Genomic DNA, 21,374 nt, shown 5'->3' with positions numbered 1-21,374 from the left:
GAGTAAGGAAGTTTTACATTTTACCCTATTTTCACGTCATTGATAGGGAGAAACAGATCGAAGTGTTTGAGAAAATCAAAGTAATGTTAATAATTATGGTACCGTTCGCAATATTTCAGTTTTCGTGAATCGAGCTAGACTTTCGAACAAAAAATGAAATACCATCTGGAGATAAAATCAAATACCCATTATTAAAAAATTATTTAGAATATCTAATATCAAAGAGTGAAAATTTTTAAAGTCTATTTGTTCACCAAGATACAGTATAAAACATTTTGTTTCAAATTTCCTCTTGCTCTGGCAGTGTTTTATAGACACATGTGTGGAAATACCTTACCAAAATAAGATATACCTATCAGAATTCTCTAAATACCGCAATAACTAAACGACAAATCTACTTATCAGTTCCTCTCGTCCCTCAATATTTAACAACTAGTATCCCACAACAATTAGTATTTCCTACTATCAGTGGTCAATAATACATTTTTATGACTCGGACGTTCATTTGTTCCTCCACTATCTCTGATAATGTGCCGCATTCTTTGAGATAGTTTAATAATTGCACTCCTCCCTCATCCTCCTCCCTCTGAGCTAATGAACAAATCATTTGTCATTGTGTCGACTCGTTCTTCTTACAACGTTTTCTGCAACGTTCCGCCTAACAACTTGTATTATGAGTAGCAACTGTGAGATTTGGTTTTATGCTGGAAAAATGTGACTAATAGAGTTATCTTCTTATGAAGAAAACAAAACCAATCTAAGCTTTGTTTTTTTTTGCGAAAGTTGTAAAACGTGCCATTTTCTAATCAATCACTGAATCTTTTTTCGGTCTACGGCATCTTTTTTGGCCTCCTTGACAAGCGCGAGCGGGGAGGCAAATGGCCGCCCTCATTTTGCTTCTAAAGAGCAACGACAAGTTTTGTGAAAGTGGGGGAATAGAAATAACACCAAAAACCAATTGTCGCGCAGTTTTGTGTTAAAGCTCAGGAGAATAGAATGTTGAAGTGATATGTCCTTTGGAATAGATGGCTGAGTGTCCGAAATAGTTTCAAACTTTTGTTAGGAGAGGTTTTTGAAAGGGTAGGTTTTAGTTATTTTTTAAAAATTTTCTAATACATATTTTATATTTTGTCCCTTCTCGTTCATTTTTTTTCAAATCTACGGTTGATTTTTGTCCTCTATCATTTTCTTGAGAGCTTTTGAGAAGAACAAAGATTTTACGACCTGCATTCTGTTGTTTTGAGTGTGCCCTCTTACGCACTCGTCATTTCCATTCTCTATCCACTTTTCATTTAGGTAACCGTGATCAGTATTCTCAGAAACTGGTTTTTGCTCTTAAGTAGAACTCATTATTTAGATTGAGGGTCAGGACTACTGTAGAGGGATGGAATTAGATAGTAGGCTCAGTTTTTATTTCTCAGCGCTGATATTTCAGCAAAATTGTCACGGGCCGGCCCGGAATCGGAATTTTTTTGGGGCCTCTCGGAGTTTGAAATTCGAACATTGTTTGAACAAAAGTTGATTATTTATTTTAATTTTTCTGTTCCGAAATAGTCGAATTTTTTACTATTCTTGAGAATTCAATTAAAAGTTAGTTATGCATCAAGAAATTGGATTTTTTGGTGTAAAATAATTTAATTCAATTCAAAACATTTAGTCAAAAATAGGTCCCTTTTCTTGAAGCCGGACTGAAATTCGACAAGTTTGAATTTCAGGATTTTTTTTTTCATAATATTTCCGTATTAATTATGTTAATGAGTTGAATGTTCCAAAAGTCAAATTCTTATTCTTCCCGCAAATTTTTCTGTGGTGGTCAAGTGCATTTTCAAGTGATGCATTTTGATGGTGTAGATCAAAGTGTCAAGATAACAAAGACAAGTTCGTCGGGTCCGTCCATCCTGTTAGATATCCATGAAGAACGCGCAACAAGGCGTATGTCATTCGATTACGTCTTCCCTTCCAATTCTTCTAGATATCTGACGGCTTCATCTTAAAGGATAAGTCAAGAAGAGCCGGGAGACAAAAGAGTAACTTTTGGCATTTCTCCTATTCCTCACGACTTTTTTATGCATGTGTGTGTGTTTGATTTGCAAAAGGGGTGGGAGGAAGAGATTGGAAGAAAAAGGGGTGTATGTACTTGCTATCTGATTTTAGAAGTTTTGGATTAGAATAAGAAATCCAGAAGAAACTCCTGGGTTAAAATTTTAACGGTGTCTGCTTATAATTCTCTACAAATTCTGAGCTCTATGTGACCAATCTAACCACTCCAAACAGATCAAAATCTATTTCTGACCCAACTCTCATTTTTTCTGCAAAATTGGCTCTCTATGTTCCTTGCCCCCCGTTTTTTCCAATTGCATTTTATTCCGTGACAAATTACAAGTTTAATCATTCTTGCTGTCTAAAGAAAAAACCGCAAATGTCACTTTTTTGATGGCTACCCGTTGGTAGTAGTATTCGTGACATATGGAGATAGGTACTAGGTTTTAGAAGAGAAGTTTTTTGGATTTTGACCTTTTGACCTTTTTATTTTTAAATTTTTCTACGAACCCATTGTTTTTGCTCATCAGAATGCTAATTACTCGAGCATGTGGTCTCAAAATATTCGAATAGTTATTTTGGTTTTTACGACTTATTTGGCATCTTCCTCAGCATTCGTAACCTGAATTTTCTGAAAGTATTGAAATAAAAAAGTTTCAGATTTGTAATGAAATAATGCCATTTGGAGTCATGGGCAATCGTAAGAATTTGGTTCATCGGATTCTTACGCCAAGGTTATTAAGACGGAATGAAGAGAAGTACAGGGAAACTGAAGCTTTGGTCAAGAAGTATAAGCAGCAAAAAGAATGTGTGAGTTTGGTTTTTTACATGTGATTTGATTAGTTTGAAAATATCAAAACCACTGAATTCATGGTATTTTCAATATGGGCATTATGAATAATCACATAAATTAGAACTTAATTAATTATAATACGATTCTATCATAATAAAGTTCTTTAGCCTTATCAAACACATAAAGTGCTTAGACATGTTCAGTATCTAATTTACGAATATCACATTAATTTGTTCCGAGATTTTAGTTCGGTGCGAAAATTATAAACTAAAAGGTGTACACCGGCCACACAAAACGTCTCAGAATCCCAACAGCTTCATTTTTGTAGTTGACAACTTTTTATTACGGACACCCTCTTAGAAGTTATAAGTGATCGCAATGTTTTGAATTCAAATAGCGAAGACACTACTTTCACATACTGTAGCTATCTAGGAAGGGTTCTGACCAAAAACATGCCAACTAAGAAAATAAAGCTCTACATTTTATCTATCAGCATTACAAACGGCCAATATTATAGGAAACCCCGAAAGAGCGCAGTAAACCTTTGAATTTCGTAGATTACCATGTCCAGCGTAATGAGAATAGTGAATTACCCTTAAATAACTTCGACCCTCTCAACGGTAATTTATATCATTTGCTCTTGGAATTTATATCATTTGCTCAATATATTTTCTGCAAAATGTCATCTAATAATTCATTTTTTCTAATCTCAACATTTCCATTAATCTATCCCTAGGGACCCTTTTCCATCTTTTGTCTCATATCTCCCATTTTTTATTATTAATCTTTTTGTCTTATTTCAAAGACCTCCGCTTTTTTCTACGAGTGCATTCCTCCTCCCCGTCCAGCCATTCGTTTCCCGAGACCGAGTTGAAAAATGTTAGTCCCAAAAAAGATCGAAAAGGATATCTCTTTTGTTCTGATTTTTTCTGGGAAGTCGCTAGGGAAAAAAGTAGAAAAATGGAAAAACGGACAGTGGTGCGTTCAAAGTGCAATTCAGTTAGGTGCTGGTTGAATATAGGGTACGGCGGAATGGAAATGGACTAGACTGAATGGTCCCAAGGGGGTCAAAGTAGGAATGGGATATTCTGGAGTGAGGAAATGTTGAATTAAATTAGTTGACCAGTCGAACAGGGTTCCAAGTAGAAGGATAACAAATAATTTTAAAAATTACAACTCTCATGTTTTTTTTTTTCATTTGGTTTTATGTAACTTTTTGTTAGCAGAGTTACCTGACATTAAATATTCAAAATTTCTCAAAATTTCGTTATTTTATGTATTGATCAATATTCTGATAACGCTTCTTCCCCTAAGGAAAAGTATCTTTCACCACTTCATCTTCTTTTCGCAGTTCCATTCTTCAGGGAGACATTTTTCAAACACTTTTTTCACCCTCACTTTATTTTTAGGGTCGGTGAGTCGTTTTTTATAGCTCCTGACTGACTTCCGACGCTTTTTTGTGCAAGTTTCGCACGTCACTTTCATGATACGTGGGCGTTGGGTGATAAAGTTTTGGAGGTGATAATTAATGAGGAAACTGTTTTTGTCAGTAGTAAAAAAAGTGTTTTGCTTTTTTCGTTATCTTGCGAATAGGTCCTTACAGATTCAAATAAATTTTAGTATCTGTGGAATTCTGAAATAGTTTCTGAAGACTTTGTTTTATGTTACCATACTTAACCTACTTGAAATCCTCCAATAAAAAAATAATGACGTAAGAGCTATTTTTCCCTTGTCATCTTTCAAATCGCTTTCAATAGAAAAAAACACAATTTGATGAGTCAGATTGAAATACTTTCCTGCAGAAGATATTAGAAAAAAGAGCGCACAGTTGCAAGAGACTCCAACATTCTCCAGCAGAAAACGAAAACGAGTCCCTGGTGGGCAACAATTTTCATGGACCTTTCGACGCCTTCTCCCGTTTTTCTACCTAAAAGGGCTCCGGCGGCCAACACATTTATCCATGTCATTTCGGAAAGCACCACTGGGTGGTGGTGAAGATTCTGGATCTTTCGCCACTCGTCGCCACTCATTTTTGAGATATTGTTGCACTTTTTCTGGAGCTCTTGAGCTTCGGTTTTCTTCAGTTTTGAAAAGAAAAAAGTTTCTTGAATGCAAGAACTTTTATATGCGAAATGTTCTCGTGTGGTGCTCTGAAGCGGCGAATTTCAAGAACACCATACTCTATATTCAGTTTATCATCGGTATGTTTTTTGCCCCTAAATGGTTTGTAGGAGAATAGAAAGAAGCATGTTAAACTTACAAATTGCAGTAAAGTTTAGCAAGATTCAAAAAAATTTATACTGATATATTACGCAGTTTAAAAGAATACAACAGCATAGTTAAATTGAAAAGGTGTAAACTGACAACTTGTTCTCAGAATAAAACTAAATGATGTACTTCATGTTACCTCAAAAATTTAATCCTTCGAAAAAGTAGACAGTAATATTATGTTTGTGTAAATGACTCATTTCGAGAGTTTGTTACGGATAAACTAAGTTTAAAACTCTGTACTATATAGATAAAACCTAGGACTTCATTTTTGTAGTTGACAACATTTTTGTAAGGGTGATCTCCTCAAATTGCTAAAGTGGGACAAATGAAAAACGTTTTGAGTGTTATACATTGTTGGACAATGACTATCTGCACTGTATTCATATATAAAAATTTTCTACTACAAAAATGGAATTGTGCATTTATTTGACGACTTTTTCAAAAACTTCCAATATTAAAATTTGCGACACACTTTCAAATTTGAAGTTCTATAATTTTCATACAAATCTGTAACTGAACACAATTTTCGGAAAGTTTTTGAAGTTTAGGTCCTTGGAAAACTTTTAAAATCTGAATTGAGAAAGTATTTCACTAGGGAAATCCCACAAACGTGACATCAGCCGTTTCTAAAAAAACCCACACCAATCTCCTAATTGAACTCAAAAATTTCAGTGAAATCTCTGACCTGCTGGCGTGACCTAAGACCCACTTAAAGTCAGGCGCACTCCTATTTTTTTCATCTCTTCTTTTCTTGCCGCTTTCTTCCGTCACCCCTTTTTTCACTCCTTGAATTGATAGATTTGGTGAGAAGCCGTCGACAGACTGGCCCAAGACTCCGCCCACCCATCATCTGACACCAGGGGCCAAGAGAGTGTCTTTCCCTTTCTCTTTTTGAAAAAGAGTTTTTGTTTTTACGGAAAATCCGGAACACTTCATTTTTTGTGAACATTTGGAATTCCAAACTACTATTTTATAACTGTTTTTGTATTCTCTGCACTGAAATTTCGAAAACTATGCTCTAAATGGTATTGAGCATCAATCCCTCATGTGCTCCGCCAAACTACGAGCAAGCCCACAGTGCTCAAGACCTGCAATTACCAATTCCTGTGAAACGGAAAAGTTCCGTTTTGGCAGATGTGTCACGAACTTTTGCAAGAATGTCTAAGGTAAACTAATTCAGCAGAAAAATAAGAAAAGAAGGAAGGAAGAAGATGAAAAACTGAAACGTGTGAGAAATTGAGAAATTTTTGTGTGATGTGTTGTCTCTGGGGAGCTGTTAGTCAAAGCTCTTCTTTCATTCTTTCAACAAGTTCAAAATGGCAAAACTTTTTTTTTCATTTTCGGGTTCAGAACTTCTTCTGAAAAATTGTTTTTTGTTTGAAATGCACATAAACTCAAATATTTTCATTCTGAATCGAAAATCCGGGAATATATAGCAAATTTGATCTCTCACCCACTATTCGAATATTTATTTACAATGACCTGAATACTAAATGTGTCCATTTTTCTATTTTTCTTTGAACGCTTCTATTACTTTGTTTATAGAAAAATAGTATCTCAAAGATTTCGAGTACTGGTGACCCCAAGGGTGTTCGTAGAATAAAAAGAAACAGAAACAACATTATATTCTCATGAATAAAAAATAGAAATCGAGGAATTAGGTCATATATGACGAAAACAAACAAAAACAAGTCGGGTGGTTTGGAAACACGTCAGATTTGTTTCAGTGAGCAATTTTTCAAATTAAAAGATAAATTTTTGATTTATAGGATGTCGGAAAACCTTTTGCCGATGATTCACCTCGCAAGGAAGATGAGGAAGGTACCGGAGAGCAGATCCAACACTCCGTTCGAGTTTTCTGCGAGCAGACTACATTTCATGGAGTTAACATGGTATGTAGTATTGGCGAGGAAACAAATTTTCACAACTTCACTTTAGATCTTTACGACTGCTTTATATTGGGTACGTCTCCTCTGGATCATTGTCAGTTTTGCATGCATCGGACTGTGTTTGTACTCGTTTTCACATATCAAAGCGAAATATGACCGAAGAGAGAAAATTGTGAACGTAGAGGTCAGTTTGCTGAAGAATTCTCACATTGACTAATTTTTTTCAATTTTTTCAGCTCCAATTCGAGTCCGCGCCATTTCCAGCTATAACCGTCTGCAACTTGAATCCGTTCAAAAATCATCTCGCGAGAAGTGTTCCAGAAATTTCCGAAACGGTTAGTTCAAGAACCAAAGATCCATGTTCCTAGCGTCCAGGTAGTCGTAGAAATGGACAAATGAATAAGAAATGAGATATTGGTCTCGTGGAACTAACGGATTTGTGAGAAGCAGATGGACATGACTGAAGTTGTGTCAGAATATTGGAGTGGAAGGGTCAAAATGTTGCAGAAATTTAGATGAATTTGTTTTCCAAACAAATATTGAACTCTTTGATTCCCTCATTGACTATAATTCCAGCTCGACGCCTTCCACCAAGCCGTTGTCTATAGTAATGACGCAACCATGGACGAATTGAATGGTCGTGGCAAACGAAGCTTAAACGATGGCCGTAAGCATTCATTTTTCACTTTTTAGGCTTTCTGACAAAGGAAGGTCAATGAGTTCTGACAAATTGTGGAATGATGATGGCTCCTAGGGATTAGTTTGACGTTTTGAAAAAAGTGGTTAAAGGGGGGAGGGGGTTAGAATAGATTGGTTTGTGGTTTAGAATAAAGGGTGAAAAGAACGAAAACAAGATACATTTATATTGAAAAAAATCTATATATATATATATATATTCATATTTATATACAGTACTGGCGATAAAAAATGCGACACTTGCAGTTTTTAGTTGAATATGGTCAACTTTGTGAGTGTGAGACGGCCTCCCTGATTATCTCACAGTATCGGTTGTTTTTTGAATGTATAGGTCACAAACAAAGTTTTATTTTTGTAATTGACTCTTTTTTTGTACGGGCACATCCTAAAAAGTTATGAGACAGTCAATGTAAAAAGCTCGTCTCTTAAAAGTCTTATTTTTTGCACTGAAATGTTTTTGGTCTACTTGTGACGATTACACTCCATTAATCATCAATATTGTGATACAATCAGGGAGACCGTCTCACACTCACAAACTTGACCATTTTCAATTAAAAACTGCTTGAGACGCATTCTTCATGTCCAATACTATACATATTTATATATTTTTTAAATTATACAAATGCTTGAATTTTCATAAATTCGTGATTCATAATTCCATAATTTTCAGCGTCTTTCAAATATCTCCAATATGAACCAGTATACTCCGATTGTTTGTGTGTGGCCGAAAAACAGGAATGTATAGGTATTTATCATAACCTTCCAAATCATTTGCACCTATTATATTCTTTCAGCCCAAACCACTATACCGAAAAGTCTGGAGAACGCGTGTATATGTAATTACGACCGACAAGATGGCAGTGCGTGGCCCTGTTATAGTGCTCAGTATGTTCTCCCTTCCATTTTCTTCCCTTGGTTTCTAATCTCCCCGCCAGATTTAGAAGATTGTAATTTGTTTAGTGTCCCAGAATGTGTTGCTGCTAATCAAATAGTGAAAGTGTGAAACTTGTCATTACAGAACATGGGAAAAGTCGATATGTCCGGAATGCAATGATATTGGATTTTGTAATGTGCCGAACACAACGGGAAACGGGAACATTCCTTGTTATTGTCAATTGGTGGGTTTTGACAAGAAACTCAAAGAAAAAACTAGTTATACCTATTTTTAGGCTATGGGTTATTGTGTATTTATGCCGGAGAGTCGTGTTCGGAGAGTTTGGGAGTTTCAAGGAAATAAAATTCCGGAAAAAGGGAGTCCACTCCGACGGGAGTATTTGGAACAGCTCACACAACTGGGTTACGGTAATATGACGGATCAGGTGGCAATCACAACACAAGCCAAGGAAAAGTGAGGAATTCAAAATATAAATTCAAAAAAATAAAGGAAATTCAAAAAAAATAAAGAGAAAAACTGTAATTTTTAGAATGATACTAAAAATGTCGGGACTCCACCCTCAACGACGAGCTGCACTGGGTTATGGTAAATCGGAGCTGATAAAAATGTGTTCGTTTGATGGCCAACAGTGTAATATTGAAACTGAATTCAAGTAAGTTCTCGCTTTTTTCTTCGAATTTGACCTGACAATTCCATTTTTTTAGATTATTCATCGACTCATCATTTGGTAACTGCTATACCTTCAATTTTGACCCAAAGAAGAATCTGACGAGTAGCAGAGCTGGACCAAGTTATGGTACATAAGCAACATAGATTTTTTTCCTACCTACTCATATAACATGTTGTAGGACTCCGTCTTATGCTTTTCGTCAACACTTCTGACTATCTCCCCACTACGGAAGCCACTGGTGTCCGATTGGCAATACACGACAAAACGGAGTGCCCATTCCCTGACACGTTTGGTTACTCGGCACCTGTCGGAGCTATATCATCTTTTGGTATCTCTCTGAGAAAAGTGAATCGTCTGCCAGATGGGAATTGTTACAATGAAGACCGTCCGCCGCATAACTATATTTACAAAGAGTATAAATATGAACCAGAGGTATGGTATAGATTTTTAGATAACCTATTCTTGCTATTCAGGGTTGTCTACGTACATGTTACCAGCGTCGAATAATTCTGAGGTGTGGATGTGCGGACCCTCGTTTCCCAAATCCCTGGCGTCGTAGTCCTTGGTGCGATTCAAAAAATAGCACAATTTGTAAGTAGTCTGTCAACAAAATGTTGAGTTTTTTTTTTATTCTCAGTGACCTGTCTAACTGTCGAGGGCGCTAAACTTTCATCTTCCTTCAAACACCAATGCAAATGCAGTCATCCATGCCAACAGGATCAGTATACCACTACATATTCAGCTGCGAAATGGCCGAGTGGAAGTACACAAGCTCATTGTGACAATCAGTCGAAGGATTGTAATCGGTATTTACGGTAAGTATAATTTTTGGGGTTTTGGAAATGTTGAGTGTCATATTTTCATATTTTCAGGGAACATGCTGCTATGATTGAAATTTATTACGAACAAATGAGTTTTGAAGTTCTACGAGAGTCTGAGTCATACTCTTGGTTCAATCTTATGGCTGATATGGGTGGTCAAGCTGGACTGTTTTTAGGTGAGACAGCAATTACATAAGGTCTCGAATTTTTCGAATTACAGGAGCAAGCATTATGAGTGTGATTGAATTCCTGTTCTTTGCGGTTCGAACGTTGGGAATTGCGTGCAAATCGAGACGGTGGAAACAGAAAAATGAATTACTGCGTGCGGAGGAATTGAATGATGCTGAGAAGGGGACTAGCACGAATAATAACGCATGAGATCTCGGTTGACTTTTTCTGTATTGTGAAATTTTATTTTTTGGAATAAACTGGTTTGAATTAAGTAGAAAAATGAAACAATCCTACACATTGTATCCTATATTTCACTGGCAAGTTTTTATACTAATCCTTTTGTAAAAGTTGAAATTATCATAATGATTTCTCCGTTATATTGGCATTTTTATACAAAAGGATGAGGATTTGAAGCTGTACATATTGATATATTACAATTGTCCAGAGAGCGCCCGCCCTGAAAAGTTGTCAACTACAAAAGTGAAGTTTAGCATTTATCAGTTGTAACATATTTGCACTGTAAAATTATTTCAAAAATGTTCTAAATTTTAGTAAGCGCTGACCTTGAAATTGCTACTCGATCTGGTCAACCTCAATCTTGCTAAAAGCCAGTAAATAAAAGGTTCGCTCGATCTAATCGTGATTTGATCGGAGCAACCGCGTCCGTAATATGTTATATTACGAGCGCGTCCTCTTCGGCGAGTCGTCACCTCACGATGTTCTTCAACTACAACTTGTGCTCGATTTTCCAGCTTATACCGGTTCAATTCCCCAAGATTCATCGCCTCATTCAATAATCTCTAGCGGCCATGTGGCCGAGGAACCCAATTAGGAAACGCGCCCCATTCGACCGGTGCCAAAACATTATTCAAACCGGCGGCGCCAACTTTCACATCACCTTCCGGAGCTTTCTCTGGCCTAAACAATTATTTTTCAATCAACTCACTTTTTACTTTACTTTTCACTTTTCTACTTTCTTCATAAGAGGAGAGGTGAGTTCTCATCTCTCTCCAATAAGTTGCCCCCAGCTGTCGGCTCTCACCAATAGATGATTATTTCCTTACTTTTATTCATTCTCTACCACCACTGGACCACTTCACTACTTGCTCATCGTCCAAGATATTCTCTTCTCTCCACACCGATGCTCATCCTTACAATTAACCCGAAGAGGATTACAACCAAGACGAAAAGAAACGATTCCACACTCCATAGGCGGCGCGACAGATTGTTACTAATCACTGTTTTAGAACCATATTTCCTATACAGCAGCGAACTGCCCACACTTTTCCCTCCTAAAACCCAATATGGGAAATAAAGAGAGTTCCACCTCCACTGGGAGTAAGCCCCTTTTATATTCTTATATAAGTTGTTGCACAATCGGTGCCGCTCTCTCAAGTTCAGCCATTTTTATTGACCAACACTACATATAGTATGGGTCATTTTTTAGATTTGCCTTATACCGTGAAACCTGTAATAGAGGCGCACCTAACGGTGCTTGTTCGCAGCGTTTTATCTTGGTTCTCTCAAGAAATATTAAAAAGCTGATAACTGACAAAATCTAGACCATTTTCTCTGAGAGCTGTTGTTTCAAAGTTTGAACTTTAAAAAATACAGCTGTTCGAACACCTCAATTTTGCTTTCTTTTTTCATGATGTTCCTTTTTCTTGACTATGGTTCCAATTATTTTGTTATCAATTACTGTATTCGAGTCACTTCAAATTATTTTTTTTTCATTCCCTTTTAGAGTATCCGTAAACATAAACAATCTGACTTTGGACGTTTGAAATAGAGATTCTCATCAATCTATGTCTAATTTAGTATGCATCGCATTTTCTTCATTGTGTCGTCAACATAAAACTTGTGTCGTTCTTCCAATCTTCTCTTTTCAACAGAGCGAGAGCACATAATTCATATTTTTCTCCCTTAACTCTCTGTTTTACTCTTTCAATTTCACGTGACTCTCTTGACCGCCACAACTACTTTCGTACCGAGAATGTTTCATGTAGAAGTGTGAATCAAGAAGGCGCAGCTGTTCGAAAGCAATCCCTATTCTCTTTTTCTCTAGACACACGCTCTCTCACTCTCCGCTCGTTGCAGTGCCCATTGGTTCGCGTGGCCCACTGGCACTCTTCGACACCCTGACGCAATCGGCTGTGCTAGCTTCTCTGCGTCTCTATCATTACCAGAAAAAATAACATTCGATTTCTGAAGAGCAGGGACACACAGAATGCGGGAAGTGACACTCGCTCGAAAACCATCTTGCCTCTCCTTCTCTCTCTCTCTCAAGTTTGCATACGAATTCTTGGAGACACAGACATTGTCTTACCCTCTCTCTTCTCTGTCTCTCATTGTTTGCCTTTCGATAGTAATCTCCAGATGTTTCTTGTATTTAGCGCCCTTTGTGTCAATTTTCTCATCTTTTCTCTTTCTTTGCCATCGCGCACGTGAAGAAAGTGACCGCCACCGTCATTATTTTTGTTTCGCTATCTATCTCTCCATCTCTAGCAGTTTCTCGTTTTCTAAAGCGTTTGCAAATGTACCACGAAGCCATCAATTTTACGTCTTATCAGTAATTCGTCAAGTATATAGACATGCCCTTTTCTAGTATACCAAGTTTTTGTGTCAGTGCTTTTTGTAACCAGCGATAGTGAATAGGTGTTAGCTTATCTGACTATACTCTGACTGGTTCAACAAATGCTTCCGAACTAGTTACTTCCGTAATACACTTCTCTTATCAATATCATTGATAGCTTTACTTAAATTCTAGGTGAAACATTCGAAGCTCGAAAGCCCAAAAATTAATGGACGCTCGCCCAACAGCAACTTCTCAACCAACTCAAAAGGTTTATTATTCGAACAAGAAATGATAAACTTCCACAAGAAAATTAAATAAATCTCTTTAAAAAACTTTTTTACAGAAACCAAATGGTTATGACTTTTTGAGAGAGCTGCTCGAAGAAAACCAGGAAGACCAATCTAACGCCACTCTTCACCGTACACCACGAGCTGTAAGTTTTTATTACTTTCATTTGAGTTTTTATGAGGTTTTCTTCTGTAAATTAGAAGAAAAATGAGCTTTTTTGGCAAAACTAATCTAAAAGAAGACTTTTGGCGTATCTACGTTCTTGAATGTTTGAGTTTAAATTTGATCAGTGACTTTACTAAACTCTTGAATTTCAGGAAAACGTCGCCCGTCCAAATGCAACCGGACCTGCTAATCAAAATGACCCTTCGTCTCAGCCAGTATGTTTTTATTAAGATTTTTCTATAAAAAACCAAAAACCTTGATATTTATGACATTAAGGAGAGAAATCACAGGCTGAAAGTGGAAATACAGCGTGTTTTACATTTTATCGGATAGCTGAAAGCACACTGGTTTCTATGTCTACAAAACTTTTGACTCATTTACTCGAATCTCTAGTTTGGATGGAAAAACATTCAGATTTTTTCTAAAATCAAAATATTTTTATCTTTCCAACGTTATATAAAACACTCCTCACGGTCTATGACTTTTTTCTAATTAGTTATTAGTTGAGCCATTTACCTTTGTGACAAACCGGTTTTTGTTGTATTGTTTCCTCAATGGAAACAAGAACTCGATTTTCACTAAGATAACTTGCAGTGAAATGCAAAACAAGGCCAACCAATTGAAAACACGTCTAACTTGAAGTATTTGAAAAATTATGAAAGTTCTTTCTAATCATTACGCTTTTCGCAGAATCGAGCTGAAGCCCTCGCACTGAACCGCATTTTCTCATGGAGTGATGCAGGACCTGGTGCCCATCCTCGCAACGACCGGCCACCAATTGTGAGTTTTATTAGTGCCATTTCTCAATTTCAATCACTATTTTACAGGCTGCCGCTCCAATCAACCACTCCGCTCCGCTCAATCTGGCCAACCGACGCAATCGGACACGTCCGGTTAGTTTTTCGATTTTATCCAACAAATATTTTTATCAAGTATTTACAGTTCAACTTGACAGAAGCTCAAAAAGAGGACACTGCCGCCATGAAAAAATTGAGGAAAATGAACAAGGTTGATCCTCATCTTCATCAGAGTGGTCGTGGCGCTCGAAGCCGGTCTCGAAATGAGCCTTATTATGTAGGTTTCTTCACTATTTTTTCCTCCTCAAACTTCTTTTTTTGCAGCCAGAGGCCGATAAGCTCTTCCTTCCAGTTGGAAAAAATGGATTTGAGCAATACAACTATCTACAGTGGAATGTGAGTTTTTTTTTTTGATTCTCAAGAGCCGTTTGTCTTTTTTTTAGAAGAGACACGTGCTTCAATGGGCAAAGATGTTTATCACGGACAAAAAGCATCTCGCCTTTATCGAAGAGTCTCGAGTAAATGGGAAAAAAATTGAATATTTTCTGAATTCGAAGGATACTGAAGGACTGGACCAGGACCTTCGACAGACCCTCATGGAGCATTTAAACAAGGTGAGAAACACCTATCAAAAATCTTGCTCGTAATTCCAGCAAGTTTTTTTTGTGTATCCTCTTTTCTCTGTCATCTCTGTTCTGTTCTCACTTTGTCCCATGTTCTTCTGTTTTTTGTTCTCCGATCTTCTCCCACGTTTTCCCTGTTCTCCTGTTTTCTTTTCCCTGTTTTTTGGTAACTTTGTTCCTTGTTTTTTTTTCGATTTTCGATAGGATGATTTTACGATCTCCCCGTTCCTCCCCCTTTACAATTTCTTCTTTATCTGATTTTTTTTGTCTTGTTCTTTTAAACGAATTTTATTTTGTTCTGATATGTTTTGAAGCAAGATTTTTCTAGATTTGGTCTCAATTTTCCCTTATTCTCTTGTTTTCTCGTGTTTTTTTTAAATTTTAAGAAAATAACTTACCTCCTCTCTTTTTATACATTTTCTTGACGTTCTCTTACACTACGAAGTTTGAGTTGTATTTGTTTCAAATAATCATGCACTCTTTTTTGTTAAGTTTCGCTTGTCGCAATAAAATTTTTGTTTTACAACGTTTTTCGTCGTCTATATCTCTTCTCTAGTTTTTTCTCTTTTGTGTCTTCCAACTAAGTTTTTATTTTTAAAGTTCAAGACCCAATGTACTGGAAGAAATGGAGAAGGTGTATATATTTTATATTCTAGAGACAGATATAGCAGACTAACAGATGGAAATAGGATGAGAAACTCTGTTCTTCCGTACACTCAAATACAGGCACCATGAAAAGATAATTTCAGATAATTTCACAAATCCGTCCCCGCCGCATCCTGCCCTCCCTCATCCAAAGCCCAAAAATATATTCGTGGATGTTTCCCCCCTTAGTGTGTTCCTAGCTATTTCTAAGTTGCAGCTCAAAATAGGATATTCAACAGATAGGATCAACTTTTATATTATTAAGAAATGCGCAAACTCAATCTCCGTCCCGCTTTCGCTACTCTTCACTGAATCGTTGTCTGCCAGAAAATTTCCCGATTGCTGGAAAACTGCAACGGTTATTCCACTACACAAGAAGGGCAGTACCCTAGATCCATCTAACTACAGGCCCATCTCTCTTACACATCCTCTAGCCAGATTACTTGAGAGATTAATTCTGAAACCAATTAAATCAGAACTCGCTGCTCAGCTGTCCAAGAAAGAGTACGGATTCCTAAGCAATAGATCATGCCCACTGGCCCTCATCGATGCCACTTCTCAGTACCACCTAACCCTTTCGAAACAAAAAAAAGCTTGACGTTATCTCTGATTGGTGCGAAAAGTAGAAACTGCAGCTGGCTGAAAATTGAAGATACAAATAACTACAGTAAACTAAACGATTTATTTCAATATGAAATAGTATCAACAAATGGTTTTTTGTTGAACGAAAACTCGTTGGGAAAATGATCAGTTCTTAGTAACGCCGAGGCACGTTCGGAACATCCATACGACCCGAAAAGTGAGTATAAAGATACAAATAACTACAGGAAACTAAAAATTTATTTCAATATGAAATAGTATCAACAAATATTTTTTGTTGAATGAAAACTCGTTGGGAAGATGATCAGTTCTTAATAACGCCGAGGCACGTTCGGAACATCCATACGACCCGAAAAGTGAGTATGAAGATACAAATAACTACAGGAAACTAAAAATTTATTTCAATATGAAATAGTATCAACAAATATTTTTTGTTGAATGAAAACTCGTTGGGAAGATGATCAGTTCTTAGTAACGCCGAGGCACGTTCGGAACATCCATACGACCCGAAAAGTGAGTATGAAGATACAAATATCTACAGTAAACTAAACGATTTATTCAACAAATGGTTTTTTGTTGAACGAAAACTCGTTGGGAAGATGATCAGTTCTTAATAACGCCGAGGCACGTTCGGAACATCCATACGATCCGAAAAATGAGTATGAAGATACAAATAACTATAGTAAACTAAACGATTTATTCAACAAATGGTTTTTTGTTGAACGAAAACTCGTTGGGAAGATGATCAGTTCTTAATAACGCCGAGGCACGTTCGGAACATCCATACGACCCGAAAAATGAGTATGAAGATACAAATAACTATAGTAAACTAAACGATTTATTCAACAAATGGTTTTTTGTTGAACGAAAACTCGTTGGGAAGATGATCAGTTCTTAATAACGCCGAGGCACGTTCGGAACATCCATACGACCCGAAAAATGAGTATGAAGATACAAATAACTATAGTAAACTAAACGATTTATTCAACAAATGGTTTTTTGTTGAACGAAAACTCGTTGGGAAGATGATCAGTTCTTAATAACGCCGAGGCACGTTCGGAACATCCATACGATCCGAAAAATGAGTATGAAGATACAAATAACTATAGTAAACTAAACGATTTATTCAACAAATGGTTTTTTGTTGAACGAAAACTCGTTGGGAAGATGATCAGTTCTTAATAACGCCGAGGCACGTTCGGAACATCCATACGACCCGAAAAATGAGTATGAAGATACAAATAACTATAGTAAACTAAACGATTTATTCAACAAATGGTTTTTTGTTGAACGAAAACTCGTTGGGAAGATGATCAGTTCTTAATAACGCCGAGGCACGTTCGGAACATCCATACGACCCGAAAAATGAGTATGAAGATACAAATAACTATAGTAAACTAAACGATTTATTCAACAAATGGTTTTTTGTTGAACGAAAACTCGTTGGGAAGATGATCAGTTCTTAATAACGCCGAGGCACGTTCGGAACATCCATACGACCCGAAAAATGAGTATGAAGATACAAATAACTATAGTAAACTAAACGATTTATTCAACAAATGGTTTTTTGTTGAACGAAAACTCGTTGGGAAGATGATCAGTTCTTAATAACGCCGAGGCACGTTCGGAACATCCATACGACCCGAAAAATGAGTATGAAGATACAAATAACTATAGTAAACTAAACGATTTATTCAACAAATGGTTTTTTGTTGAACGAAAACTCGTTGGGAAGATGATCAGTTCTTAATAACGCCGAGGCACGTTCGGAACATCCATACGACCCGAAAAATGAGTATGAAGATACAAATAACTATAGTAAACTAAACGATTTATTCAACAAATGGTTTTTTGTTGAACGAAAACTCGTTGGGAAGATGATCAGTTCTTAATAACGCCGAGGCACGTTCGGAACATCTATACGACCCGAAAAATGAGTATGAAGATACAAATAACTATAGTAAACTAAACGATTTATTTCAATATGAAATAGTATCAACAAATGTTTTGTTGTCAAATGAAGAGTGAAAAGGGACAGTAGAGAATGTATGCGACCAACTCAACTCTGAGTAATTAATCGATATGGAATTATGGGAGAGGTCTGTTTGTCTTTATTGTCCTTGTGACCTTTCCGCTGATTGACAGTTTGATAACCAGGTGTGACAAGTTGGAACGTCATATGTGATGATGCTATCGGCAACTTTATAGAAATCTGTCCTATAAATAGTGTGAACGGATAACTCTGAACCCAGTTGACCTTTTTGTATGCCAGGGGTTGATTTTTTGATCTGCTGCGTCTGTTGACAAACACCTGCGAAAATCCGTTTTTGACTTGAAGAACAAAACACGTCTCGCCGATACTCTGTTGTTTGAGGTGGGGCGCAGTTGTAATAAAAAAATGCTCGGCTAATTGCCCCTGCAAACCAATTTAGATTGAAAAAGAAAACAGGTGCATTTATCACAATAAAATAGTTCCAAATTTTTTACAAACGCGCAAGACTCGCGCTGCTGATCTACTGGAACGCCCACTAATCATCAACATTTCTTGGGCGAGATCAGTTTTATTCGCATTGATTCCGTGAGTAAAAAAATTGAAAAAAACTGCTTTTTCATCAAATTTGATATATTTTTATTAAATTTCCGCATTTTCAGTTAAATTTCAAGAAAAATAGATCAAGTTTGATGAAAAAGTAGCTTTTTTTGAAAAACAATTTTTCCGCGAAGCCAATGTAAATATAACTGAAACCAGTTCCTTGATCATGCAGAAGAAAACCATTTTTTCAAAAATTTGAGCGCTGGACTCTTTGCGGGTCCTGTAGTTAATCTTACATATTTTTTCACCCCGTCTTGTTGTATGTTATTATAATTTTCGCCCGGTTCTTTTTTTCTTTCGCGCAACAAAAAAATGAATAAATTATTATTATTAAAACAAAAATAGAATAATGAGGTGAGTTTCTCGATAAAAAAAAGAAAGCTGTGAATTCAAAATCTATACGAATATCATTTAAATGACTAGTTTTACATGTGTAGATTTGTTCCTTCTGTTTGAGACTCTCTAAATTCAAATTCAACTATGTTACAGAGAAATTCCATCATGTTGACGACCGCTGACAGAACTTCGGTTAATATGTGCTATCGCATATAAAATAAGAATGGTCGTAAAGCCCGGTATGCCAATTTTTTGAATTTAAAACTAACATATGTACCCTGATGAAATTTCAGAAACGAATCTGATCTGTTTCTTCTCACATTCAGTTGTTGTTCAAATGTTGGAAAACGCCTCCGCTACGAGCAGTGAGATAAGAACATGCAAACCGGGCCCATACTCCAAGGGTACAACGAAATAGGGTACAACGAGGAAAAAGTTACTCTTAGGGTACCATGACTCAGAAGGTACTATACTTTTAGGGTACAACGAGTAAGTTGCTCTTAGGGTACAACAGATTGTTGACTCAAAGGGTATAACGAACTGAATACTCAAAGGGTACAACGAAATTTTTGATCACAACTGAGTTTTGTAAATTTTCCTTACTCAAAATGTATGATGTTCCACAGAAGAATAATCCCACTGTGGAACTGTTGTATCCTTTACTGAAGTGTGAGTCAGGCCGTGTTTCTTAGTTCGGAACTTTATTAGAACTGATTTCTATAGAGAAATGAATACAAGAATAATCGGGGCACGTGACTAGGGTTTCACGTTGAGATTTATATACAGGAACAGGAACGTTGGTCCAAAATTTATAAATTTCATAAAAAATAACAATCGAGTTTGGTTATTTAAGAGATATTATCTAACTGACTCGAGCACAAGCCACCATGTCATGTTACGTTTCAGTCTAAAAATGTACAAAAAATCCATTTTTGGAAACATTTTTCAATTTTTCATGTTTTTTAGATTTTTCGGCATTTTTTTGCCATAAAAATGCATTATTTTTGCGTTCGTGAATAGGCAAGTTATCTTCGTGGGTAGGTCCAAATGAGTTTCAACGTACCCAGTTCCATGGTAAAAATGACTAGGAAATTTCTTTATAAAGATGCTGTCTCATGCGCCAGAACATCTCGCCATCGTAACCCAGTGAAGCTTTCACGTACGAATAGAGGCCAAGTTTGGACAATATCACAGAAAAAATGTGTATTTTTTGAGTATGTTGCACTATGCTCCCAAAGTGTTTGAGTTTTTTTAGTCAAAATTGGGAAAGCTACGAGAGCTCTAACTGTATAACTCGAAAAAATGAAAGTAAATTTTCGTAGTGTCTGTAACCTACTGAAACATGGTCAGAACAGGCTGCAATGTCGCGTGAGTACTTTTCTAGCTCTGAATAACTCAAATCAAGAATATTTTTGATTTTCGTCAGCAAAGGGGACGGAGCCAATGGTGTATAGCATAAAGTTCTTAGAATACCCAGGGTGAAAACATATCAAAAAATCAGCCAGAACGGATTGTGCTCGAGTCAGTTAGATAATATCTCTTAAATATCCAAACTCGATTGTTATTTTTAATGAAATTTATAAATTTTGGATCAACGTTCCACAGTGGGACTATTATTCTGTGGAACATCATACATTTTGAGTAATGAAAATTTACAAAACTCAGTTGTGATCAAAAATTTCGTTGTACCCTTTGAGTCAACAATCTGTTATACCCTAAGAGCAACTTACTCGTTGTACCCTAAAAGTATAGTACCCTCTGAGTCATGGTACCCTAAGAGCCATTGTACCCTCAATCCGTTGTACCCTTGGAGTATGGGCCTGCAAAGGTTTGTGGAGATTAAAATTTGAAAAAAAAAATAAATGTAGAAATGTAATGTAGAAGTTTAGAAATATGTAGAAATATCGTGTTTACAAAGAATGTTCCTAATATTCACATCATTCGGTTCTTATCAGACGAGAAATGCACAATTTTCCTTTGCGATTTTTGATACTTCTTCCTCATAGAAAAATTTGTTTAAAAAGAGTGTTAATTTTTGTTTTAGTTCATATTCTTCTTCTTCTTGCATAGTTGTCCTTCCTTTCTGTTGAAAATGGACACTTTTGGAAAAATATTGAATTTTGTCCCTATTGTTGGAGTCTATAAAGGTAATTTACAGGTTTGTCGGGGGCCGAGCCAGACACGAAATCAAAATTATGCTCGTTTCGAACCAAATTGTAATTTTTTGAAATTTTTCTTGAAAAAAGTAATGTTTCCGACTAACAATTCGAAATTTAATCAAAAGATGAATATGTACAGTATCGATCAATAGGATATGAACTTTGGCAGTTTTCAAATGAAATTGTCTAACTTTGAGAGTGTTTTTTTGTCCCATTAAGTAGATTTTCAATTGATTATACAAATTGAAAGTAGAGCTTCATTTTTGTAGTTGACAACTTCTTTGTATGCATACTCACTATAGAGTTATGGTCATTTTTCGGGAACAACTCAAAAATCGCACTAATTT

At 36.4% G+C, this 21,374-nt stretch overlaps 2 protein-coding genes across 2 annotated transcripts; both read left to right on the top strand.

The window, feature by feature from the left end:
* Nucleotides 1-6,126: 6,126 nt before the first annotated feature.
* On the top strand, nt 6,127-10,453 carry GCK72_025929 (uncharacterized protein; the record flags this gene model as incomplete). Its single annotated transcript, XM_053736559.1, has 15 exons — nt 6,127-6,270; nt 6,874-6,996; nt 7,043-7,177; nt 7,230-7,328; nt 7,570-7,660; nt 8,360-8,434; nt 8,484-8,574; nt 8,708-8,807; nt 8,859-9,037; nt 9,114-9,236; nt 9,289-9,380; nt 9,433-9,691; nt 9,956-10,069; nt 10,127-10,251; nt 10,296-10,453. The coding sequence occupies 15 exons, from the start codon at nt 6,127-6,129 to the stop codon at nt 10,451-10,453; spliced, it is 1,908 nt and encodes a 635-aa protein (XP_053580125.1).
* A 2,594-nt stretch (nt 10,454-13,047) lies between these two features.
* On the top strand, nt 13,048-14,718 carry GCK72_025928 (uncharacterized protein; the record flags this gene model as incomplete). The annotated part of the gene is made up of 8 exons (XM_003099955.2): nt 13,048-13,089; nt 13,165-13,254; nt 13,427-13,489; nt 13,965-14,054; nt 14,102-14,167; nt 14,217-14,348; nt 14,396-14,467; nt 14,515-14,718. The coding sequence occupies 8 exons, from the start codon at nt 13,048-13,050 to the stop codon at nt 14,716-14,718; spliced, it is 759 nt and encodes a 252-aa protein (XP_003100003.2).
* Between the last annotated feature and the right edge of the window lie 6,656 nt (nt 14,719-21,374).

The sequence above is a fragment of the Caenorhabditis remanei genome, chromosome X (assembly GCF_010183535.1).
Source record: "Caenorhabditis remanei strain PX506 chromosome X, whole genome shotgun sequence".
NCBI lineage: Eukaryota > Metazoa > Nematoda > Chromadorea > Rhabditida > Rhabditidae > Caenorhabditis > Caenorhabditis remanei.
The sequence above is the reverse complement of the archived record's forward strand: the minus strand, read 5'-3'. Positions and strand labels throughout refer to the sequence as shown.